Raw genomic sequence first — 23,392 nt, 5'->3', positions numbered from 1 at the left:
TTCCCAGAAGAGATGTGCTTTGCTAGGAGCTGCATTCAACCTCTGGTGTCGGAGGCAAAGACTTAGGCTTGGTGACGGATGTCATCCGTGGGAGAGGGAGGAGCAGACAGGCGGGGAGGAACTGAACAGGCCAGGCCCCTAGCATACTCCCTCCTGCTTTTCTGACCTGACCGGCCCCGTGTTTGGTTTGGAAGAGGCCGGGGCCCAGTTTAAGAAAGTGCGAAGTCTTGGACAAGCCACCTGGGAGAGATTGCTAAGTATATCAACACCTACACAGTGAAGGTTGGGCATTAAACACGGTAGTCAGCAACTGAAACCAGAGACACTAGGCAGCTGTGAGGGTCCTGGCATGGGCCAACATTGTCCTGGAGTGCCACCTCCACTGAGAATAAATGTGCCCAGAGCACAGGACTGGCTTCTGGGGAGCCTCCTGAGAAGGTACAGAGGTCACACACCTGCCTCATCTGAGTAGCCTGCACCTGCTCCACATCCCTCACTACTTTGCCTCTACTCACCCTAAACTGCCGTCCCACCTGGTGTGTGGCCTTGGCTTTCACAGGGCCCTGCGAGCGCCTGCATCCCTCTTGCTCTATTGGCCCCCACTGCCTGTCTCCAGGAATAACCTGCCATTTCTTTGAGCTCCCACACAGAGCACCTTACCATACGCGATGCTGATCAGCCAGGCCAGCTTCTCTTTACCCCTGCCCAAGGCCTCTGAAGTTCCAGGACCTCTTTCAGCCCTTATCTTTATCTCCATACTTTATTGTTAGTGATGGTTAGTCCTGGTGATGTGGCAGTTGATGGCAGGTGGGGGGAGCTGGCCAGGCCTGAGATGAGCCGCCACTTTGTTTTATATTCCTGCTGTTGAATGAGGGTGGCTCACTGGCTCCCTGGGGTCCCCTGCACTTTGTATGTGTAAACTGAGCTGTGATTGTTTTGGTACTGGGAGATGAAAGCAGGGGTGCTCTACCACTGAGACAGGGTATGAGTTGCCAGGGCTGGTCTTGAACTTGTGATCCTCCTGCTTCAGCCTCCGGAGTTGCTGGGATCACAGGCGCATGCCACAGTGCCCAGCTGAGTTTAGCATGTTTTTGCACCTTTGTTGTAGATGGACACAGTACCTGTATTTACTGTTTATGTGGTGCTAAGGATGGAACCCAGGGCCCCACACGTGCCAGCTCAGTGCGGTACCACTGAGCCATAACCCAGCCCCAGGTTTTTGCGTGCAGGAACTATAACTTACTTTGCCCAGCCTCTGTTCAGGGAGCAGGTATCTGCAGCTCTGGGAGAAAACATGGTAAGGCCTGGATGTGGAGGTTTCAGGGCGAGGGGGACTGCCTCAGTTCCCTCCCTGCATTCCTGGCCAGCCTCAAGGGAGCCTTTTAGGGTAGTAGTTCGAAGAATCACACACACCACAACTGAAGAATATTTAACTTTTCTTAAAAAAAAAAAATCTTAACCATGAAAGGAAGAAAATAAGAGTATACATTATCTTAACAGCAAAACAGTCATTTCCATATCTATATTTTATATATTATATATATATTTATATATATATTTATATATATATATGTAGGTATATATACACCCAGCACAGTGTGTATATTCTATTCAGTGGGATGTGGAGTGAGGACAGGGGCCAGTGCTGCAGTGGCCCCTGGGATGGTCCTGGATTAATTCAGGGTCTCCAGTATTCAAATCCCCAGCCCTTCTCCTGGGGTCCGTTTTCAGCTCCGTACCTGCTACAGGGTTTTCTACAGAGGGAGGCTGGGGATGAGCTGTAGGAAGCAGGGGGAGCTCAGCACCAGGCTGGAGGAGGGGCTCTGGAGCTAAGTGGGGCTGGAGCCAGGAGACCTTCTTGTCCTTTGGGGGACAGTGGTGTGCGGTCTGGTTTAGCTCTGCTTTCAGCCCTGACCCTGGTTGCTGACCAGAGATGCCAGTGAAGCCCCTCTTCCCTTAGCAGTCCCTCTATGACCACCTCCAGCCCTCCAGGGACAGAAACAACAAGGTCAAGTTATTTACAACAGCAAGGATGCACATACAATACATACATATTTATAAGAAACCAAAGTGACAAAGAGGAGGGGTAGGCGCCCTGCTCACTGGGGGGCCTGTGGAGAGGGGAGGGAGAAAGTGCATTCATACAGCAGCCTCCTCCCCTCCTCTCGCCCGTACTCTGAGCGGGGGTCTTTCAGAAGCGGTCAGCATGCTCAGGAGACAAAGGCCTCGGAGGGGTGGGCTAAAGGGAGGGAAAAGACACTGGAACTTGAGTCCGTTCTGAGCAGACCAAGCAACATGCAGCCCCCCAGGCCTCGGCTGATCCGGTTCCTCGATGGCCTTTTCCACAGGAGGCTGGAGGGCTACAGTCCAGGTGATGTGTCTGTGGCGCTATCGTCCAGCGGGGCGTCAAAGCCTGTAGGGGATGGTGAGAGTGAGGAGCTGGCCAGGCCTGAGGTGCCCACCTCTGTGCTTTGTCCACCTGCTTCCTCAGGTTCACCCTTCTGGGCCCTCCACCATGACAAAGCTCTCTTCTCTACAGTCTTGGCTTCTTGTCCGGCCTGAACAGGGGTATCTACCGAGCCCCACTTTGCCATGCCCAAAGCCTCTAGGTCAGGCCGTCGGGGCTTGGCTTTCTTGAGTTGGGACGTGTCTCTGGCCCACCTGCTCGGTTCTGAACCATCTGATGAGAGCACAAGGCTTCAGTTCTGGTTCCCACCTTTAGGGAACTTCTGTGGGCCTCTCTAAAAAAAGCCCTTTCTGAAACCGAGGGGACGAGTGGGTTACACTCAAGGGGAAACAGGACCGCTGCAAACACCTCTCCCACTCCCTGGCCATTTCCTCCTGAGCTGCTGGGCCCCTCCCTCATGGTAGGTCCGAGGCAGGAACTGGCTTCACTCACCGTCCTCAGGGCAGGACCCTGGTTCATGGCTGTTCTGGGAGTCGGAGGCCAGGGCTTCCTTGGCTGGAGGTGAGAGGGAGCTGTCTGTCCACCTGGCTGCCTCTGTGTGGAAACTGCCCACAGGTGTGGTGCCACCAGATGACTCTCCTCCAAGGGACTTCAGTAGCTCTCTGTGGGCCAGTTCCATGTCCTGGAAGAGTTTCAGGGGCAAGATCTGCTAGAGTCCTTCCACTCATAAGGCCGCTGGGGGAAGAAGGTGTCACACTCCCTAATCCAGGCTGGGCCCTGGGGATGGGACTGTGATTTAAGGATGTGGCTGGGTGGACTGAGGCCAGGAAGACACAGACCTCATTCCTAGGGAATGCGTCCCTCACCTTGAGCCTGTTGAGCTTGTGGGTGAGCTGCTCAATGGTGCGGAAGATCCTGCCCACGTCCCTGAGGGCCAGGCTAGGGGGAGAGCGGCTAGAGCGTCTTTGGTCTCCACTGCTTCCCTGCAGCTGGGGCTGAGGCTGTGTCTGCAGGCCAGGGTGGCGATCAGGCTGGGAGGGGCTTGTGGGCGCCCCGGAAGAGTCAGTGCTGGAGTCCAGGGGTCCTGCTGGCATGCTGACATAAAAACAGTTCCCTGTTCCCGCAGCAAGAGAAAGAGATTAGGAGGCACACAGACACATCTAAGCCACCCTCCCGCTCTGTTTCCCATGCCGATAGGCAGAACGTGGCCCCCACACTGCCTGTAAAACCCCTCTCTCTAGATGGTGATTTTGCTTAGGCTGGCCACATGCCAGGAGAAGGAGCTCAGTGGTGAACTAAAGGGAGAAGGGCAAGGCCACAATTTCTTTTGGAAAATGCGAAGAGCTCCCATCCCCTCTTGAAGGGAAGGGGAAGATGTTGGGCTGGTTTTAGATTCTTTTGAAGGGGAGCAGGCAGGGATCTTTTTCACCCTGTCTCAGCTTAAGCTCTGTGGATGAACTTCAACACTGCCCCTGTCCCGTACCTCACCACGTGGGCACCTTGACCCATCCGAGGTCAGAGGCAGCCAGAGGAAGATGGCAGAGGGTCCCTGAAGGCAGCAGGATGGGTAAGCACTGAAGAACCTGGGAGGCTGAGTAGCCTGTTCCCACAGTGGCATGCGGGGGGCTGGGTGGGGCTGCTTGGAGTGCCAGGGCCCTGGGCACTCAGACTTCCTGCCTCGTATCTCAAAAGTCTAGGTGCCAAGCCCATGGTCTGAAAGGGGGCTGGACAGCTCTGGGCGAGTGGTTTCTGAGAGCCGGAGACTGGACTTGATGGTGTGGGATCTATTCCTTGTTTCAGAGCCCACACGCTGCTACCCGCCCATTCCAGACAGTCGAGTGAGTGTGTAGGGCAGCGTGTGTTGGGTGGGGACTGATACCCAAGGTCCAGCTCTTCCCACAGTCCCCTGCTCCAGCCTGGCCTGGCTGTGGCTCAAGGAGAAGGTGATTGATTACCCGTAGCCTGTGATGCGCCTTCCACTTCAGGTGGCTCAGGCTTGGACTGGCCACTCTCTGGTAGTGCAGGGACAACCTTGCTGCCTGCCACCTCAGCTGCACCGCCACCACCACCACCACCACAGAGACAGGAAAGACCAAAACACAAGAACAGGGAAGGGAGAGCAGGAGGAGAGGGAAGAAGTGGGGGTGGCAGAAAACAAGAAAGGGGAAGAACAAAGTGAACACAAGATCACCCACAACCCGTCCCAGGAGGCTGCGGAGGACTTTCCACCACTTCACCAAGAGGAAGAAGGAAGGTCAGTTCCCAGAAACCCAGGAGAGGCAGGAGCAGGAGGCGGAGTAGGCATGGAGGGGGCAGGAGGCCCTGTGGGTGACAGACCTCACTTGTCTTCCTGCCACATGCCCCAGTTCAGCCTCCTCTTTCTGGCAGCTGGCTGTCTCGCCTTGACCTCACAGACCTGGCCTCAGCCCCCTGCAGCTAGCCTCGTCCCACAGCCGTCCATGGGCCGCCCTTCCCACCACCTTATTTACTTGGCCACAGCCCCTTGCTCTCCGAGGTCTTCCCAGCTTGTCTTGAAGTCCCTCTACTCCTAGCTGTTCTCACCACTGCTATCTGGAGTGAGTGGCTGGCTGCAAAAACATCTGCCCTTGTCTTCCTTGTCAAGAGTCTAAGGCTCTTGGGAAGAAGGCTCATTATCCTTCCTTAGGAGCAGAAGGTGGGTGAAGAATGGGAACTTTATTGGTAGTTGACTGGTGCCAGGCAGTCCTCACAGATTACAGAACAGAGTTCAGAGATGATTGGCATTTTGTCTGAGGTCATGCAGTCATCAAATGGCAGAGCTAATGCTTTGGACCTGAGCTGTCCGACTCCAGGGACTTCACATCCTCTCTGTCCTTCCCCCAGGACCCATGCCAGCTTCTGATCACACAGTACCCAGGGAACAACAGGGAAAGAAAGCAGCTGCGTGAGACTCGCCACTTCCCCAGCAAAAGTGGGTTGCCTGTCTCCCATGGACCCACTCACATATTTTACCTTTTCTTACAACTTTGTAACTTCCTGCTGCCTCTGTGCCTGGAGCCTCTTCAGGTGGACTCCTATCCAGCTCAGGAGACTCCCAGATGCCAGAGTTTCTGGTCCTTGGGGGCAGGTGTGCCAGAGAACAGAGCGCTGTGTCTTTTTGCTCTGCCTGGGCCCCTTCTGGCCCCGGAAGCTGGGTATTGTCTCCATCATCCCCAGCAGGAGCCTGTCCTGGGGAGCCTGGGTCCCAGGGGTGAGAGGTGATGCTGATGACAGAAGGGGTAGGCGTCAGGTCATCTTCGGGCTCCCCAACAGCTGGAGTGTCCACAGTGTGTCCTGGCAGCAGACTCCACAGGATCAGGCGCCGCAGGTTCTCCACTGGAGGGAAAACAGGGTGATGGCTCCCCAGGCAGGGCCACGCACGCACGCCAGCAGTGGGGGCAGGTGCAGAGCAGGCGCGGCACTGCCACTCCCCCTGCTCCCACCAGCACAGCGGCAGGGAAGCTGGCGGGTTCCAGCCAACCAGCCAGTGTCTCTGCCTCTCTCTCCTCAAGCACAGCCAGGGAGGCCCTGAGCAGGTGGAGAGTGAAGTTCACATGGGCCATGCTATTTGGGGACCCAGGAGCTGATCACAGCAGGTTCCTAAGGCACTCACCATCTTCCAAGGCTGAATCAGCGAGCCCTTCTATGAACAGAGGGCCTGGGAGGGACAGCTGGATGGGGTCCCTTTTCCTTCCATCCAGGGATGCAGGAAGGTGAGGCATGGCACCCGGCTCCTCTTCCTCTGTACTGTTCTCCTGCTCGGGATCCTCTGGTGGCCTGGGCTGCTTCCCCTGGACTCTCTGCTGGGATCCAGTGCCTGTTTTGGATGAGAGGGTGATGTCAGGCAGAGTAAAAGAGAGGGAAAAGATGGGGTGAGCCCATGGCCAGCTGTGGCTCCAAATGGCTGGGCACACTGACTGATAGGTTCCATGGAAGTTGACCTAGCCCCTTCTATGGCCGGCCACTGTCCTAGGTCCTTGGCATACATCAGCAGACAGAACAAAGACCTCTGCCTGGGGTTGGGAGGGTCACAGAATAACTAAGTGAATAAGTAAATTACATAGTCTGCTAGAAGGTGATGACCACACACAGCCAGTGCAGGGCTCCCATCAGCAGTGCCACAGTTGAAACTGTACAGTGACAGGAGATATCACTAGCTGTATGGAGGGTGGGAGTGAGGAGGAAGAACGTTCTAAGCAGAAGGAAACAGAAAAGGGATCCAGCTGGGGAGCCAAGATTTTTCTCCAAACCCAAGATCCTTTGTTATTTCACATACAAACTTTCAGTAAGAAATCTGAGAACTGCCCACCTCATCCCATCCCAGTAATTATCCCTTAACTGTTTGCGCCCCCACCCTGCCCCGCATCCTAATGCTTCCTGTTCTCCACATGCCACCTGCTCTCTAGCAGCAATCCCTGGCTAAAGCCCAAGGGCCCCTGGACCTGACCACATTGCTCCTCTCTTCCTCTGCTACTAGCCCTGTCACCAGGGGAGGAGGAGTCTAGGCAAGTGAGCTGGTGCACACTGTCTTCAGTCTGTTGGTCTGTCCACCTTCCTCTCCCATGCTCCCCCTACTCCGCCCCCCACCCCCGCGTTTCTTTATTCATTTTATCAAAACTTTATATATATGGTTCTGATGGACTCTCCCGTCACCCCACCACCCCACCCGACCCACGCCTATGAAAAAAAGGACAGAACTGGACTCTGACAAGACAATCCAGGGCCTCACCTCCAGGGAGCTCCTCGGGTTCTGGCTCGCTATGGAACACTTCTGAATCATCCAGTACTACCCTGAGGGAAGAACCGGACCAAGGTGAGCACAGGACTACCTTCCATCAATTCTGGCTGATGCTGACATGTCATGAATCCCACCCTGTACTCCCCAGTTAGAAGGCGCAACAAAGGAGTAGAGTCTGAGAAGGGAGTTGCTGGGCTTCATCTGTTGGACATCGGTCTGGACAGGCAGGCAACCTGGATAGGGGGCGGATACTGGCCCAGTTCCTCGGGTGCCCCCATCTACACCCTGAATTCTATTCCAGGTGAAGTTTCCATTATAGCCAGGTGAGTGGCTGTGGGGGAGAGGAGGCGGGCAGAAGAGAGAGGTGGGCCCCTCTCCACTGCTGGGGCTTGTTTCCCTGCGGGCACTTCCTTGCTGAGACTGGCCACTTAGGTGAAGGGCTTGGAAGCGGCAGGAAACAGCTTGGAGTAGGGAGGGCAGCGGTGCCTAGAGGGCTAAGCACTGCACCTGCAGGGGGCCGGTGGCTCCTGAGGGCCCCGGGGTGGGGGATGGGTGGGTGTTGGGGCAGCTCCAGGGTGCCTGGTGGCGTTCCGCACGGCCTCTTCTAAGAGCTCCATCCATCTGTTGCTCGGCAGGAACAGAGAGGACTGGTGGTGAGAACAAGGCCAGGCGCACGCCTTGTCCCCTGAAGATCCCACTGCTCCAAAGCTTCAAAGCCCTCTCCACTCCCTGACCCCGGGACCTGCTGCCTGGTGGACACCCACCTCCCCGTGGACTGTGGTTCTCTTGGGTTCATATGACTTGCAGCCACCAATGACTGGATACCAAGCCTCTGTAGAGCCCTGTGCTAAGCACTCTGTGTCTACTTTCTCTCTCAAAATAACTCTAACGGGTGGCATTATCCACATTCTACAAAAACCCCAAGGTTGAGAAGCTGTCTGACTCAACCTGTCTCCTTCCACCGTGCCACGTCACCTCTGGCAGCCACTGTTCAGGGGGCAGGGCAAGTGGATGGTCTGGTAGAAGGACACGACTGGTGACAGCACGGAAATAATGACTCACAACTTGTCTGCACTGTCCTGCCTCCCTCTTCCCTTCCCGGCTCCCGATTCAGGGACTACCCTGGGGCCCAGACCTGGCCACTGTCCACCATCTGCATACACACCACCCTGGTCCCGGAGGGATGGCAGTTACATGGGCCCCCCCCGTCAATCCTCACGTGTTCTTGTCTGATGACGTCAACGCGACCAGCTCATAGATCTGAGGAGGGCCCAGTTCGGAGGTGCAGATGATGAAGAAGGCCCGTTTATCTGTGTGAGGAAAGGAAGGTGGAAGGGTCTGTAATGGGGAAGGGGAGAGCAGATGTGACTGCACCTGGGCCAGGTGACAGGAGGTAGACATGGAAACTCTGGCCCACAACATGGATGAGTAATGCAGCAAGAGACAGAACTGGGTCCTCAGAACCACTCGGGGCCCACCAATAAAAGTGACAGAAGCAATTCTGGGACCCCTAATGTTGTCTTTCATGGCTGCCCCACTGCCCTCCGCTCTAAAAACAGTGAGGGTTGACTTGTACAGAGCTGGGGTTTACAGAACCTTTTCATAACCAGCAGCCCTTTATTTTTTGGTGTTGGGCATTGAATCCAGGGGTTCTCGACCCAGTCCTTTTTATTTTGAATAGGGTCTCATTAAGTGGCTCAGGACTCAAACTTGTGATCCTCCTGCCTCAGTCTTCCGAGTAACTGGATTACAGGCGTGTGCCACTGCACCAGGCTCCAGTAGCCCTTTTGATCCCCTGGAGAGGTCGGGTAGGTGTCACTCCCAGGTTACAGATAAAGGTGAGCCAGAGCATGTGGTTGCCTACTCCTGTTCCCAAGCCTTTCCTCAGGTACACCGTACTCCTTGCTATTTGCTGCTTGCTGACCACTGGACTGGGTTCTGTGCTACGGGTGCTTCATCTCCTGCAACCATGCTCTGTCCCAGGCACTCTTGTGTCAAGAGGACTTATCCTACTTTTCCGGCCCAAACCCATTCTCCCCAACCCTGCTTTGACATCCTCACATCCCAGGACACCCACATCCTGGCCAGTACTGTCCTTGAGGATTGACCACCCTGCTTCAAGTTGTCCATCTTTACCCATTATACCCCTCACCGGGCCCTATCTTGGACCACTTCCTTGTGCTTAGGCTGGGTCACAATAGGAGGAAAGGAACACAGGTAAGTTCTTACACAGGTAAGCCCCAGATCGGCTTACCAATTATTATTGTAAGAACCTACCAACTCCACATCACCCAGTGCTGGCTGGAGACGAGTTAATAGTGATCATAACCCCAGAGCCCCAGGCCAGCTGGGACATCGCCTCACAGGTACCTGTGGCCACTGAGCGAATGAGCACAGCGTTGAGCTTGAGCACGGGGCTGAAGGTCTGCTTGCTGTCTGAGGAGCCCACGGCTGTCTTGCTGTGGCACTTAAGTAGCAGCCTCTCGTCCTGTCTCTGCAGCAGCACCAGTAGGTCCTCCAGCAGCAGCACATGGAGGTCTGGGGGGTTGTGAGGCATGTCCCGCTGCCCACTCGTTCCTCATCCGCTCAAGGGGATCAGAGGCTCTCAGAAACCTATCACCAGGACCCAGGAGGCCCTGGGAGTCTGGTAACCCAACTCGTTTCTCTTTGGTCACTCCCTTTCTGTACTGTGTTTAAGGATGCCCAAGCCACTAACCCAGTTATGTAGCAAGTGCCCCCCACCATGCTGGCTATCTTTCTATGTATGTACATATATGTGTATGTATGTATTCGCCATGCTGGGGTGGAGCCCAAGGTCTCATGCATGCTAGGCAAGTGCTCTACCACTGAGCACAAACCCAGCCCCTCCCTACTCATTTAGAGCAACAGGTTCCAGGGCTTATGCAACAGAGAGAAGGCCCCCTACCACAGATCTCCTCCTAGCCCCAGTCCCCTGACACATACCCAAAGTCTTATCCTTGCTAATCCTCCAGGTCAGGGGCCCCTCATGGATCATCTTCCTGGTTGTAAGATCCAGGCTCTGTTAAGAAGACACCATCACTCAATCATTCAAGAACCTACTGTGCAGACCTTGTGTTAAGGTGCTGGGAGTCAGTGATGAAGAGGAAGAAGTCCCTGCCTGTTTAATCTCATGGGACACGGAGAAAAGTAAAAAGGTGATCATGAAGCCATGCACCATATGCTACTGCAAGACACCCCAGGGGCTCTGGCTTGGGCTCCTTCCAAACCCTACCACTTTTCCTGCCCTTCTCTTCAGCTTTATTCCCTCCCAATGATCTCCACCTTTACCTCAAGCCCTACCCCAACCCCTGCTCTCTGGGGGCTGAGTTCTAATATTTAGTCCTCACTTGGTGGCAGTCTGCCGCTGTCTATCTGGGGACGAGTGACCAAGACCACAGGGTTTATTTCCTAAGTCTCCTACCTCCCAGACTCTAGGCCTGACAAAGTTCTGCTCCTAGGGTGCCCATGAGGTGAGTGGAAAGGGGCCCAGTGCTGCGCCCTCTGCTTCCTACCTTGAACTCTGCTGCCAGAGGGTTGCTGGCCCTCTCCAAGGCGGTGGCATCCAGGCGTTTTTGGTAGCCCTCTAACCGGTGCCGGTTCTCTGTCTGCTTCACCGCTTCATTCACGAACTTGAGAATCTCCCGGCAATGGTCTCGAGCCCGGCAGAGCTTCTCATACTCAGGTGTGCCACCTAACCCAAGAAGGGACAGAGGGGGTGGTCAGGGGCTCCTTCCCGCCCAGAGACTGCACCATGGGCTCAGACATCACCTGCCTACCCACTACTGTGGTTGCTGACTCGCCTCAATCCAGCAGCAGGGGTTGGGGCAAGTTGTCCTTGGTAACCAGAGGACCTCTTAGGGCAGAGTGACTTTTCCTGAGCGTTCTGGGGTTTTAGACACTGGGGTGAAGATATTAACTGGCTGGGGTCTCACTTTACTCCTAGACCACAGCTCATTCTGCTATGGTTATTGGCCAGGATTAAGAGGTCCTCAACACCCCTCTCTCCTGACTCCAGTGTGTGAAATTTGAAGGAGTGAACGATGCTCAGGATCTCAGGGACAATGACAGCCGTGGTGGCAGACCCCTGGGGCCAGGACCCCTCATTTGGCCAGCCCTCTGCTCCTCTAGTGTCATCATGCAACACCGTGTCTTTGTGCACTGCACAGAGGTGTCCAGCAGGAGGAAAGCTGGCCCTTGGCGTGAGACTACGATCATTCAAGGGACCACAGTGCACTCCTGGGCCTGCTGGCGAGTCCACGCAGAAGCTGTGTTGATCTGTACAAAGTCCCCATGCAGTTCAGTACTAGCGCTGGCCCTTTCTGCTACTGCGTGCCCTATATTTACAATCATTTTCTTCTTTGAAAGTCATAACAGTAGAAGACACTCAAGACTACAAAAGTCCAGTGACTTGGCTAAGGTTGCAAAGTAATACCAGTGTGAGGGTCTGGGAGGCCTGCTAGAGGCCAGCAGACTCCCTCCTGCATACCCTCTGTGTGCTTGATGATGTTTTCCAGCAGCAGTGGGTACTTGGTGAGTCGCTGCATCTCGGAGATGATGAGGTCTCTGAGCTGCAGCCTCCGGCACTGAGGGTGGCTCTCAGCTTCCTAGACAGCAGGAGGCAGGCAGTGAAAGATATCAACTCGTGAATTAAAGGCTTGGGGCCAAGATGGGTGTGAAAATGCCAAATAGGGTCCTAAGTCTAGTTGGGTTTCTCAGAAACAACGGGGACAACTGGGTGACAATAACCCAAGGAAAAGGTCAAAATAGAATGGCAGGTATTTCCTTTTACAGACAAGGAAACTGAGATCTAAGTGCACACTGGTATTGGTAGATGAGCAATCTAGGGTGGTCTCTAGTTCTAGAAGACATCTAAGCTTCACAACACCAATGTGGGGTGGGACAAATGGATGGAGGGCATTGCTGGGTGTCCTTCACAGAGGAGACAAGAGGGTGGGGGGTTGGAGGAAGAAGATCAGGAGATCCTTGGTGACCCAGATGGAGAAGACGGAGGCTGAGGCATAGTCCAGGACATACCTGCATGAAGAGCTGGAATCGGCTCTCTTTGCGCTGTTTGGTTTTGATCAACTCTAGAGCTATTGACTGATAGGAACAGAAGTGTGCAGCCACTTGCTGGAGTTCCTCTTGGGCAGGACCATCAAACTGAAAAGGAAGGACAAATACCAGGTCCCAGAGCTCCCTGGTTATTTCCTCCTCTATCAAAAGTCCCCAACCTCTTCCTCGCCATATGGTAAAAGTGTGAAGTCATACCCGAGCTAGCATGAGGTCACCGATCTCTTTGATGATGGGGCCCTCATCCCGAAGCTTCTTCATGGCTTCACACAGGGAATCTGGCGTGAGGAGAAGACACACAGAAATGCCTGGGGGTGAGCTGTACTGTCAGGTACTCTGTGACCAGGAAAAATGGTATCTTTGGCAGCAGTGGTATGGGGAAAGGTCTGGAAACCATTTTACATGGGGGAACAGGAGGGCTTGTACCAAGTTGCCTATCAACTTTCCTCTCACGAGAGGACTGGTGGGGGTTATCTGCTCAGAAAGGTCAGGTGGGGGCCAGATCAGAAGCTGCAGGCCGGCAGTAAGGGAACAGCTCCTTACTGTGGATCTCTATGAGTTCAGGCAGGTTAGGGAAGAGCCGGGCCAGCTCTTCCCGGGGCATCAGATTCTCCTTCTTCATTCTCTGGTAGAAGATGAGGTCCAGGACCCGGAGTGTGCGCAGGTGAGAAGCTTCAGTCACAAACAGTTCTGAGTGCAGGTTTGACAAGAAGGGGTGGAAAGATGAAGAAAACAGATGAGAAAGTATCCAGAGTCATGACCTGGTTGCCATACCACCCCACTTTTGGGGGGAACTAGAATGATGGTTTCAGATGATAGCCAATTTTCTCTCACACTAGGCCTGAACTGAGGTGGAACTGTCCCTGTCCCTGAGACCCGCCCCCCACACTATTCTCTTCTTTCCCACACCGTCTTAGGTGCTCTGGACCTATCCCCACCAGGTATGAGTGGAAACCGGGGAAGCTGAGCAGGTTCTCACCATTGATGACCTCCTGTCGGTCGATCTCCCTCTGGGTCAGCCCAGCTACCACGTCCTTGCCCACTGTATGCTGCCAGTTCTGAGCATCTGGCTCTGGCTCCAGGTCAGACAATTGGCCCAGATCATCCTCTAAAAGGTGGGGAAGGAGGGCATCTGTGCAGAAGCCCAGGCTGGGGGACTCGATGCTCCTGGGGGAAAAGCGGCAGCTCAGTTTCTCTTGAGTGGAAGAGCTCACACTCAGGGTTTGTCTTTCCCTCTCCTGCCCTGGGCCCAGGAAGACAAGATGCACAGCCAGCCAGCCAGCGGCTTGGGGTAGGAGGTGGCCAAGAACAAATGGGCCACAGAGATGCCAATCGGAGGAACCACTGTATCAGCACTCACCTGCGGCCCATTTTGGGGGTAAAGGGAGGGGTTGGGTTCTCAAGAGACCTGCAAAAGGAGGGAATATCAACTCTTAGCAACACCGTATGTATGCCTCAGGCCCAGACAGGGGTGGGTGGCGCTGCCTGAGGTTGCTCACCTGGTGGAGAGGCTGGAGGCAGAAGACGAGGCTGACTGGTGGAGGCGAGTGGCTTCAGCAGCTGCATCCATGTCAACATCACTTCGAGAGCGGGGCACATTCTCTGCTTTCCGAGACCGTTTCATCTCTTCCCGGCCCTTAAGGCTCTCCGAGCGGCCTAGGCGAATCTCTGAGCGTGAACTAGGGAGGACGAACATGAGACTTTGGGCTCTTACATTCTGGCCAGCTTTTACCTGGTGCCCCATCTCAAGGGTGCCTCAGTGCTGCAGGTTCTCCCCATTAGCCATTGGAGTGTGGCACGCTAGCTCACGTGGATCTCTCCCATCTTATCCTAACAGCACCCTTCCTAAACTTCCATTTCCTCTCCAGGGAGCAGACGGGCTGGGGAGGCTGCGTCAAGGATCTGGTAACAGATAGGCAGGAGCCAGGCGCTACTGAGTGTCCCTGGGGTCTGATGAGATGCCAGTGACTGGGCCTTGCTGCGCTCTGTGAGTCCTGTGGTGCATCAGCCGTGAGACAGCTGGCATTGCTGACCCCTAGCTGCCCCTGATGTCCCCCTTTTGCACCCCCCCCCGCCCCGCCCTGGTCTTGCTGACATTATTACTAATCTACATCCTGCTCTGCTTCTGAAACCACAGAAGGCCTGGATGTCTGGAGAGAGTTCTTAATAGCACAGTGGGCTGCTGCAGCGAGGGAGCCAAGCGCCTTGGTCTCCATTCATCAAGTCTCCAAACTGCCAGAGGATTCAAAATTGAGCTCACCTCCTGGGGCCTGAGAGTTGGTCTGCTGGGTTAGAAAACTAACTGTGAAGCTGATTCCCTACTAAACTTACCCCCAGAAACTTGTTAGAAGAATTCCAACCTAGAGCAACTCAAAACACTTTTCAGGATGACCTCAATGGGTCATATCTGCACACAAACCTCCTGTGGTGGTGTAATGGAGCTACAGAGCCACACACCTTCCTACAAACACCCAGAAATGAGTGACACTCCTACCAAGAAGTGAGGCAGAGTCTACCTCTGGTCAAAAGTTCCCAGGGTCCTATCTTCTGGAACTGATGCATTTATACCTGGTGAGCATCTGCAACTACCTCACACCCACCTTGCTGCTAATACTTGTCTCCCAAGAATGTCAATGAATTTATCATCATCACATCTAAAGGCTTCTGGTTAGAGTACCTTTAGGATTCTGGTGAAAGTCTTAAGCAGGGCAAAAATAATTTCCTAGCAAGGTGAAGACTGCAAGTTTGTAAAAGGTCTCAAAGGTTCTCAAGAAGTGTTGACAATGTCTTATAGTCTTAAAATATTTGGTACAATTATATGAGCACAGTAGTCACATAATTTGTCTTTAATTTACCCACTGATAATAGAACTCAATCTCTCCCCACAGTACAAATCTAACATTTATCACCCTAAATCTTTGTCAATTCTCACTAGGACAAAACCTTTCAAAATGCACTAAGTTTATAAAGGCTTAATATGAACAGAAAGGAATAATCTTGCAGTCAAGCCAAAAATGTTTGATAATTAGTTATTTCAAAGGCAAAATGGCTTGACCATCCAGAGTTAACTACTGACTTGCTTCTATGCCTGCCTCTATTCCAGCTCGGTGGCTGACTTTAGTGAACACAAAAGATTATTTTCCTGTACACAGGCTGCAGTACTCTTCCTCAAGGGAGACTTGAGGAATCTGCATGAATATTTCTGACTACAGGCAATCTTTATTTTAAGTGTTGGCTGTGTAGACCTTTGGCATGACCTGATTGCTGTCACGCCATTCAAGAGCAAGTCAATTAAGTCCTAGAGTATGTTAAAACCCCACAAGGATTCTTGTTAGAACCTGACAGAGATGAGGAATATAAGAGATGCCAGTCTCAATTCCCCCGTTTCTTCTTGGGAGAAGCAGTCTGTTTTGAATGAACACACTCTGCATGTCCTTGCTGATGTGAACAGCTGATGCCTACAGTTAAACCGCGTCTTAAAAGTGCCCTGCAGAACCTCCTCTCTAGTGCTTTTTTTCTGCAGGCAAAGACTTTATTTTGGGATCTTTTCATTTGGGGTCTTTTCATTTCCAGGACTTTCCTTCCCTTCCCCACTCCAGTCTTTTTTAACCTTATCATTTAGTGTTTTCTGATTAGTTGCAGTATAATATAGTACAGATCAATCTTAGTAGTAGTAGTCAGGGTGAATCCAAATGAAATTTTCAAAGCATACGGATTCTGATTTTCTTTGCTTGCTCTTCCACTTGCCTGACTGCTAACACATTTGGGGTCTTCTGAAGCTATCTGGGGCAGGAAAGTTGGGGGCAGGGGAAGAAAGTTCCACAGTGGGACCTTATCATCTAGTGGAGAGGGATAAGGCAGCTGGAATCAAACCCTAGTGCCAAACCCTGCCCATGCTCAGTGCCTTGGGCAGCTGGCAAGCCCCATCCAGCCACTGCTACCTGTCACTCTCCAGCAGGTCCTCTGGAAAGCTTCCTGTTGAGAGTCGCTGTGTCCCCGGTTCTGGGGCATCGTACTGCTGGCTGTTCTCAAAGTGCTGAATGATGTTCCTCACATTGCCTGGCTTGACTGCAGGCAAAAAGAAAAGGAAGGACACTATGCTTTCTGTTCTGGGATGGCTTCTTGGGGCCCTCACTCCCCTCTAACCCAGAAGACAGAGCAATGAGCAAGCACGGATGAGAACAGCATGGGACCAAGAGGCAGGAGATGTGGCTCTAGTACTGCTCTTGTACAAGTAGACGGTATGGCTCTGGGTGGTCACTCTTGGTCTACTCTTTCCTTCTGTGTAAAATGAGAGAGTTTGAAAGTATATTTTCTAAAAAGCTTTACTTCTGCTCTCACATTCATTATGACACCTGTACTTGAAAACCACAACTAGGTTTTTACTAAGGGGCATGTAATAGGCTTAAAAAAAAAAAAAAAAAAGCCCAGGAAGACCAAAAACATCTACATGACATTTGGCCATGTTGACAAAACCTATCAGGCATTTTCCAAACTTGGGTTACCTTCTGAGTGCGTTACTGGTTATTCATTGACTCTCCTTCCTGTGCTTCCTGCCCTCTCTGAGTTCCCTCATTACAGAAACAGTTCCTCTATCACTAGAGAGAGGTGACCTAGGAGGAATGGAGGAGAGGCATTCAAATTCAAGCCTCTTTTCCAAGTTAAGGTGAAAGGGAACTGTTCTTGTTCAACAAGACAGAGAGGGCAGGAGGGAGAGGAAATGACACAGGATGCCACTTAAAGACCCTGCAGAGGAGGACTCAGACAGGGGCATGTCCTACCTGCCTTATGGTAGGACACTGGCAGCCTGAAAAGAGAGGAGGAACTCCTCCTTCAAAGGTAAGAGCAGGACTTGGGCTACAAATGCCACTTTGCCTCCGACCAGTGGTACAGGGGAGGAAGTATGTATACTCTGGAGATCTAGGCCTAATCAACAGACTTCAGAGATTCTGATACCTACAGATATATATACTTACAAATCTCCTTGTCTGGAAATATTTCATAAGAAAATTTTGAAGTTGGAGAGAAAAAAACCATTTGACTGCTCAACCCCACCTAGCAGGTGGCTATGGCAGTACTTTCTTCAAACCACCTAAGTAGCTGTGTGTATATTTTAGGGAGAGGAGCTGTTACCAACCACTCCTGTTTGGAGGTTAGGACCAAATCGTTTGTTCCAAACTGAATGTGCATCTGGCTCCGGGGCCACTGTGGATGTTAGGGTCTACCATGTAGCCACAGTCCCGGGCGACCTCAGAAGGGTGATGATATGAGAGCTTGGGGACGTTCTATAACAAAAAGCCACAGGCTAAGTCCACTGTCCCCTCTCCCATGGGCCACTTGGAAAATGCTCAATTGTGTCCTGGACAGTTACACACTGTACATGTCAAGAAAAAGGTGTAGCCCTGAGATCTGGTATGACTGATAATCCAGAGTAACAAGGGGAACAGGGAGACAGGAATTCATTTTTGAATGAAAAGAGCAAAGTTTCACTAGTAGCCTTTGCTCCCCATTCTCCAGTCTCTGAATGATAATGGAACCAAATAAAAGTGAATTATATCACTAGCAATCAGACAAAGAGGGGATGACAGCTCATGACCTTAAATGTCACAAAACCTCAATACTGAGGCTTTCTAAAGTGTGGGTGGGTGTTTGGTCTTCAGATACGGCTACATATCTGTCTGATGTCCTAGGGATTTAAAAACCATAAACCAACTCACATAATTGCAATGACAAGTTTCTGAGTCAAAGAGTAGGGCGCCCCTGACATCAGCAACTGGTCTCCACCGTGAGCATTCCTGTCATCTTTCAGGGCAACTCAGTGGTAGGCACTTGCCTAGCATTTTTTTTTAAATATTTATTTTTTAGTTGTAGGTGAACCAATATCTTTATTTCATTTTTATGTGGTGCTGAGGTTTGAACCCAGTGCCTCATGTGTGCTAGGCGAGCATTCTACCACTAAGCAACAACCTCAGTCCTATTTTTAATTTTTTAAAAATATTTTTTGTAGTTGTTGATGGACATTTATTGATTGATTGATTGATTGATTGTGCTGAGAATCCAACCCAGTGCCTCACACATACCAGGCAAGTGTGCTACTGCTGAGCCCCAGCCCCAGCCCCTTGCCTAGCATTCTTGAAGCCCTGGGTTTGAATGATGGGCCTGGGATTAGAGGTCATTCTTTTTATTCCCTCATTATTTTATAACTGTTTTTTCAATAATTCTTTATTGTTATTGCTTCAGATGGCATAATGAATACAGGACTTTTAAAATGAATAGAGTAACTTTCAAAATGATTGTGAAGTTAATATTTGTAATTGCAGATTTTATATAAAATGAATCCTAGTGACAGAGTAAATTCCTGACTGGATCCTACTGTGCACATGTGTGCATTCTCTCTCTCACACTACTGTAGAACCCAGAAAATATTAATTATTTAATCATATACATGTGGACCTCACAGACGCGAATGAACTTGTCTGATTCTGTGACATTTTGATACAGGTTCTAAGCTTCTTGTGGGTTAATCTGTATCATTTATTCTAAATTTTTATTATTACTATTTTTGGTGATACAGGAATAGAATGCAGGGCCTCACACATACTAAGCACAGGTTCTACTCCCAGCTGGAGCTGCACTCCAGCCTCATAACATTCATTTGTTTTATGGTATTGGAGATTGAACTCAGGGACACTCTACCACTAATACACCCCCAGACATTTTTATTTTCTTTTTTTGGTACCAGAGATCGAACTCAGGGGCACTTGGCCACACCCCCAGTCCTATTTCGTATTTTATTTAGAGACAGGGTCTCACTGAACTGCTTAGTGCCTCGTTTAGCTGAGGCTGGCTTTGAACTCACAATCCTTCTGCCCGAGTTCCCGAGCTGCTGGGATTACAGGCATGCAACACGGGGCCTGGCTCCTTTTTATTTTCTTATTTTGAAACATAGTCTTGCTAAGTTGCTGAGGCTGGCCTTGAACTTGTGATCTCAACCTCATGAGTTGGGATTACAGGTATGTGCCACCATGATCTAATATTATTTATTTTTTGTTACACAAATTCTAGAAGATATTAGGTCCTATAAAATGCAGTTAGGGTCACTCTTTTTGGAATACTATGGTTCCATAGTACTGGCAGTTAAAACTCAAAGAGATGGAGGGCTTAAGCAAAATAGATGATATAAATAAAAGAACTCTTAGAGACCCACAATTTACTTAAAAAGAAAATAATAAAAATTTTTGAAGGTTATTTCAATTGACAATGAAAATCTGAGGCAATCCTGCCTTATGGTAGGACACTGCAGGACATTAATTTATATAGAGCCCTGGATTCTTGGAACAGTACCCATAGAAAGGCTACAGGAGTTGAAGACAAAAGGCCTCAGGGCGTGGAAGAACTATCAGAGGCTGGTTCTGCCAGAACTGCAAGATCTCTATCTGAGGAAGAGGGTCCCTGTGGGCATAAGGGTAGGAGCCCCAAGGCAGCTTTAGCAACAAGGAGGGACATAAAGAAAAATGGAGAGAAGCGAGGGAGGAAGGAAAGAGGGTCAGGAGAGGAGAAGAAGATAAGATGGAAAAGGGAATGACAAGATTTGGGAGATGGAAATTTGATGTTAATGCAAAGACAAACCCAAAGAAAATGGTCCTTTTACCTTCCACAGGGGACAAGGGAATATGAAATGCTAAAAGAAAAACAAACAAAAACAAAAGTAAACCATGAAAAGTCAAAATTAATGTTTCAAAATAAAAATTACAAGCTGGAAAATGAAAAAGCAGTGGCAAAAATCAAGGTGGATATAGAAAAAGCCCTTCCTTCTCAAACCCCGCAATGTACCAATTTAATAAAGGGTAATAGGCTAACCCACTATCCACCCTTCATAGGCTCCTACTGGCACTGGGGACCCAAGACACTGGCTGTGAAGGCCAGCAACAATTTTCAGAAATATGACTTATAGCTGAAGAGAGATCAACTATAGGGTCAATTGCGTTTTGGCTTAAGGATGGCATTACAGGAACCTCTGGGTCCCAACATGCCTCAAACCAACCTGTCTAGTTCTATTAGCTAGTAACTCAACCCTCCCATCAAGAACCCATAATTGTTCCCAAAACACAGGACTGCAGGTGTGTAGACAAATCCCATGGGTGAAGGTGAAGGAAGCATCACATGTCACCAGGACAATATTTGCCAAAGCGGAAACTGTCCTCCATATTGCTGTTTAGTAGCTGTGGTTGGCTCTGAGTTCCTTGACTAAGACCCAGGGACAGGCATGGACTCCTTGGCTGTGACACACTCATCTGTACCTCAAGAACCCATATTAGATGTGGCAAGGGGAGAAAGCAGCTGTCTCAGAGTTTTGGCCTGTGGCTCCCAGAAACATAGGAGGCCTCTCTCCCAACATGGTGGCATATGAAGGGGCTAAGGTCCCAAGGAATGCCCAAGGCTGTTGCTCCCCAAATACTCACTGCTCTGAGAAGAGCTTTTGGGCTTCCCAATGTATTTGAGGATGGGATTTCGCTTCTTGTCCTCCAAGGCATCCTTTTCTTTCTTGGAATTGCTGCTCTGCTGAGACAGGAGACACTGGGGTTTGGAAAGGTCCCAATACCCTCAGACATGGCTACTAATCACTCTGCTTCTACCCCCAAGACTAGCCCTAAACAAATAGCTGGAAAGTTGATCCTTGTTTATGCCCTAATCAGCATGGCGAGTTCGCCTCTGGCAGGTTTGGAGGAGTGTCCAGTTAGATGGCTGCAGTATGGCTTTCCTGGTCTACCTGAGCCGAGAGAACTGATCCAAGATACACTATGCTCTAGAGGAGCTCTGTCACCTGCTTCCTCTTCTTCTTCTTCCTTTTTTTTTAAAAAATATAGAACGCTTCATGAATTTGCATGTCATCCTTACGCAGGGCCATGCTAATCTTCTCTGTATCATTCCAATTTTAGTATATGTGCTGCCAAAGAGAGCACTCTGTCACCTTCTTGGTCTTAGGGAAGAAAGGCAGCCACTTGTCCTTGTCAGGAGCAGACTGGGCCTTTTCGATTGTGTTGGAGGGTCTTGCCTCCCGAAGCCGGATCCCAGCATGGCTCATGTAAGTATTGAGGGCAAAGTCCATGGGGGCACTGCAAGAGAGGAACCATGTGGTGAGCCAGGAAGCTCAAGTCACATTCCCTGCCAGCAGGTGGAAGGGCCAAAACCCTGCTCCAAACAACCTCCCCACAGCTACCCAGTGGAGTGGGGAAAGGGTATTATGGGTCAAGGCATTTAAAGGGAAGTCTGGAAAAGTCAGATGAGACTGCAGGCAGAAGCTGGTCAATTGTCTGGGCTGGCACAGCTCCCAAGAGAAATCTTACTCCTTCCCTAAGCAGAACTTTTTCCAATGAGGGCATGGTGGTCAGTGGATGGGAACACTGATCTCTAAAACATAAGCAAATGATTCTCTGGCTTGTCAAGTCATTGGCAAGTCAGAGGACTATAACTAATATTCTTATACATATACATCGGGGCTCTGCAAGGGAAAGGAAGAGATTCTCAAAACAACCATTCTCTGCTAAGCCATATTGCCTCTACCACCCTCCTGTCTCTGAGAACAAGGAGAGAGATGGAAAGGAGCTGTCAAGGAGTTTCCAACTGCCACAAATGAAACTGTCCAGAGATCTGGGCTTCAAAATGTATTTGGCCCACAATTCAGTAGATTATCTACTTTGTGAATTCAATGCAGCAAAGCTTCAGCCCTAGCTCTGCTGCCTTCTTACACAGATGTAAACCCCATCTTCTCTCCCTTATTAAGTGTGTGTGCCCAGGGAATGCAGATTCATTTTAATACCAGTTCTCTGATGAGAACTGTATGTTTACGCTTTAGGGAACTGGTACCCCCAACCATTGACCACTGAGCCCTCATGGGAAATGAGGTAAGTATGTAGGCTGTGGAGAAAAAAAAAAAAAATCACAATATGTGCCTAGAGAGGAAATACCCTCACTTCCCTCTTCAGGGGCTGCTAACCCAGGCTGATTCTCCTGTCATCAGTACTGTTAGAAATTGTTTAGGGGAAAAGTAAGGAGGAAGATACAGGTCTAATTGGGTAGGAAAGCAGAACCGGGTCTGGGAAACATTAGGACAGGACACCAAGGAGCAGGCTCACACCCGTGGGTGGTGGCCCCAAGCACCAGGGGCCTAGGTCTCGCAGCTGCGGTGCTTTATGGTTATGGCCACCTGGGAACCAGGTTGCACAGACCATGATCTTACAATGCTGCAGACTCCCCTGTGCAGGGCAGAATGGAAAGCACAGGAGCTTAGTTCCAGTCCTTCCCACCTTGAAAGCTGCAAATGAACCACACCACAGACTCACCTCCTGTCTTCCTCATACTTAGACCTGGAACAAAAGAAAGAACAGGCAACTCAGACTGCAAGAGGAAGGCTTGGGAGGAGGGAAAGTTCTTTCTTAGAGAGGGGAGGAGGGTGGTGGGCAAGAAGAAGGGAGTGTGATGAAAGGTCAGACTTAAGACTTAAGGCTCTGGAGCCAGCCTGGGACTCTGGAGGTGAGAGTTCTTATTCCCTTGAGGGACTCAAGTAGCACAGAGTGACAATGATGTCACTGATGTCCTTCTAGCTAGAAGGAAGGGGATATGGCAAAGACAGCCTCTTGCTCACTATTTTAGTGTGTGAAGTTATTATGGGGGAAGAGGCTCTTTTTCATCTCCTTCTAGGACTGGCACAGAGGCGGAGGAGAGGAGGAGGGAAAGCAGACTAACACCTTGAGACCAGATCCAAAGAAGCCTATTAAAAGAGGTAACTGGTAACAGTGACAAACACTCGAGTGTTACTTCGGCCAGGCATTATTCTAAGCTATTTACATCATTTAACCCATCGAATTCTCAAAATAACCCACAAATGGGTATTATAGTCCCTTTTTGTGAGACCCAAACTTCATTGCTTTAAGTGGAAATCATTCTAAGTGTGGTGTTAATGCTGCCAATAACCAATTCTTATAATTCTGGTACCTATGAGCTCAAAATAGGTTCAGCCAGGTCCTACCTCCAGTTCTGAAGTGGCTGGGGTGATTAATGCCATCTGTCTGCGTAGGAAACTAAGGCCCGATTCAGGGCCCAGCTGAAGGTCAGAGGGTAAGTTTCCAAAGCATATT

The 23,392-nt window shown here is 50.7% G+C and overlaps 1 protein-coding gene and 1 non-coding gene across 11 annotated transcripts in view; both read right to left on the bottom strand.

Annotated features, from left to right (window-relative positions):
* Positions 1-1,507: 1,507 nt before the first annotated feature.
* Positions 1,508-23,392, bottom strand: part of Arhgef11 (Rho guanine nucleotide exchange factor 11) — a 111,133-nt gene continuing 89,248 nt past the window's right edge. For 3 of the 10 annotated variants that reach the window (XM_058571868.1, XM_058571874.1, XM_046421789.2), the window contains 24 exons: positions 22,598-22,621; positions 21,226-21,370; positions 20,717-20,816; positions 19,906-19,935; positions 16,196-16,322; positions 13,754-13,933; positions 13,615-13,662; positions 13,234-13,421; positions 12,798-12,944; positions 12,453-12,532; positions 12,219-12,344; positions 11,671-11,788; positions 10,697-10,875; positions 10,128-10,203; positions 9,534-9,701; positions 8,383-8,473; positions 7,671-7,784; positions 7,155-7,216; positions 6,039-6,242; positions 5,399-5,761; positions 4,363-4,458; positions 3,274-3,521; positions 2,900-3,089; positions 1,508-2,413 (listed from right to left, as the gene is read on the bottom strand). In XM_058571868.1, coding sequence (XP_058427851.1) covers positions 2,361-2,413; positions 2,900-3,089; positions 3,274-3,521; positions 4,363-4,458; positions 5,399-5,761; positions 6,039-6,242; positions 7,155-7,216; positions 7,671-7,784; positions 8,383-8,473; positions 9,534-9,701; positions 10,128-10,203; positions 10,697-10,875; positions 11,671-11,788; positions 12,219-12,344; positions 12,453-12,532; positions 12,798-12,944; positions 13,234-13,421; positions 13,615-13,662; positions 13,754-13,933; positions 16,196-16,322; positions 19,906-19,935; positions 20,717-20,816; positions 21,226-21,370; positions 22,598-22,621 — 3,157 coding nt within the window. In that variant the 3' untranslated portion in view covers positions 1,508-2,360. The remainder of the gene's footprint in view (positions 2,414-2,899; positions 3,090-3,273; positions 3,522-4,362; positions 4,459-5,398; positions 5,762-6,038; positions 6,243-7,154; positions 7,217-7,670; positions 7,785-8,382; positions 8,474-9,533; positions 9,702-10,127; positions 10,204-10,696; positions 10,876-11,670; positions 11,789-12,218; positions 12,345-12,452; positions 12,533-12,797; positions 12,945-13,233; positions 13,422-13,614; positions 13,663-13,753; positions 13,934-16,195; positions 16,323-19,905; positions 19,936-20,716; positions 20,817-21,225; positions 21,371-22,597; positions 22,622-23,392) is intronic. The other 7 variants (XM_058571869.1, XM_058571875.1, XM_058571871.1 and 4 more) reach the window with 5 other exon arrangements.
* LOC124077573 (U6 spliceosomal RNA) lies at positions 21,112-21,217 on the bottom strand. Its single transcript, XR_006846660.1, has one exon. It is a non-coding gene; the product is annotated as a U6 spliceosomal RNA (small nuclear RNA).

The sequence above is a fragment of the Marmota monax genome, unplaced genomic scaffold (assembly GCF_021218885.2).
Source record: "Marmota monax isolate L192 unplaced genomic scaffold, Marmota_monax_Labrador192_F-V1.1 WCK01_AAM20220418_F8-fsc00108, whole genome shotgun sequence".
Taxonomy (NCBI): domain Eukaryota; kingdom Metazoa; phylum Chordata; class Mammalia; order Rodentia; family Sciuridae; genus Marmota; species Marmota monax.
This window is presented reverse-complemented; position numbering and strand designations above follow the sequence as displayed.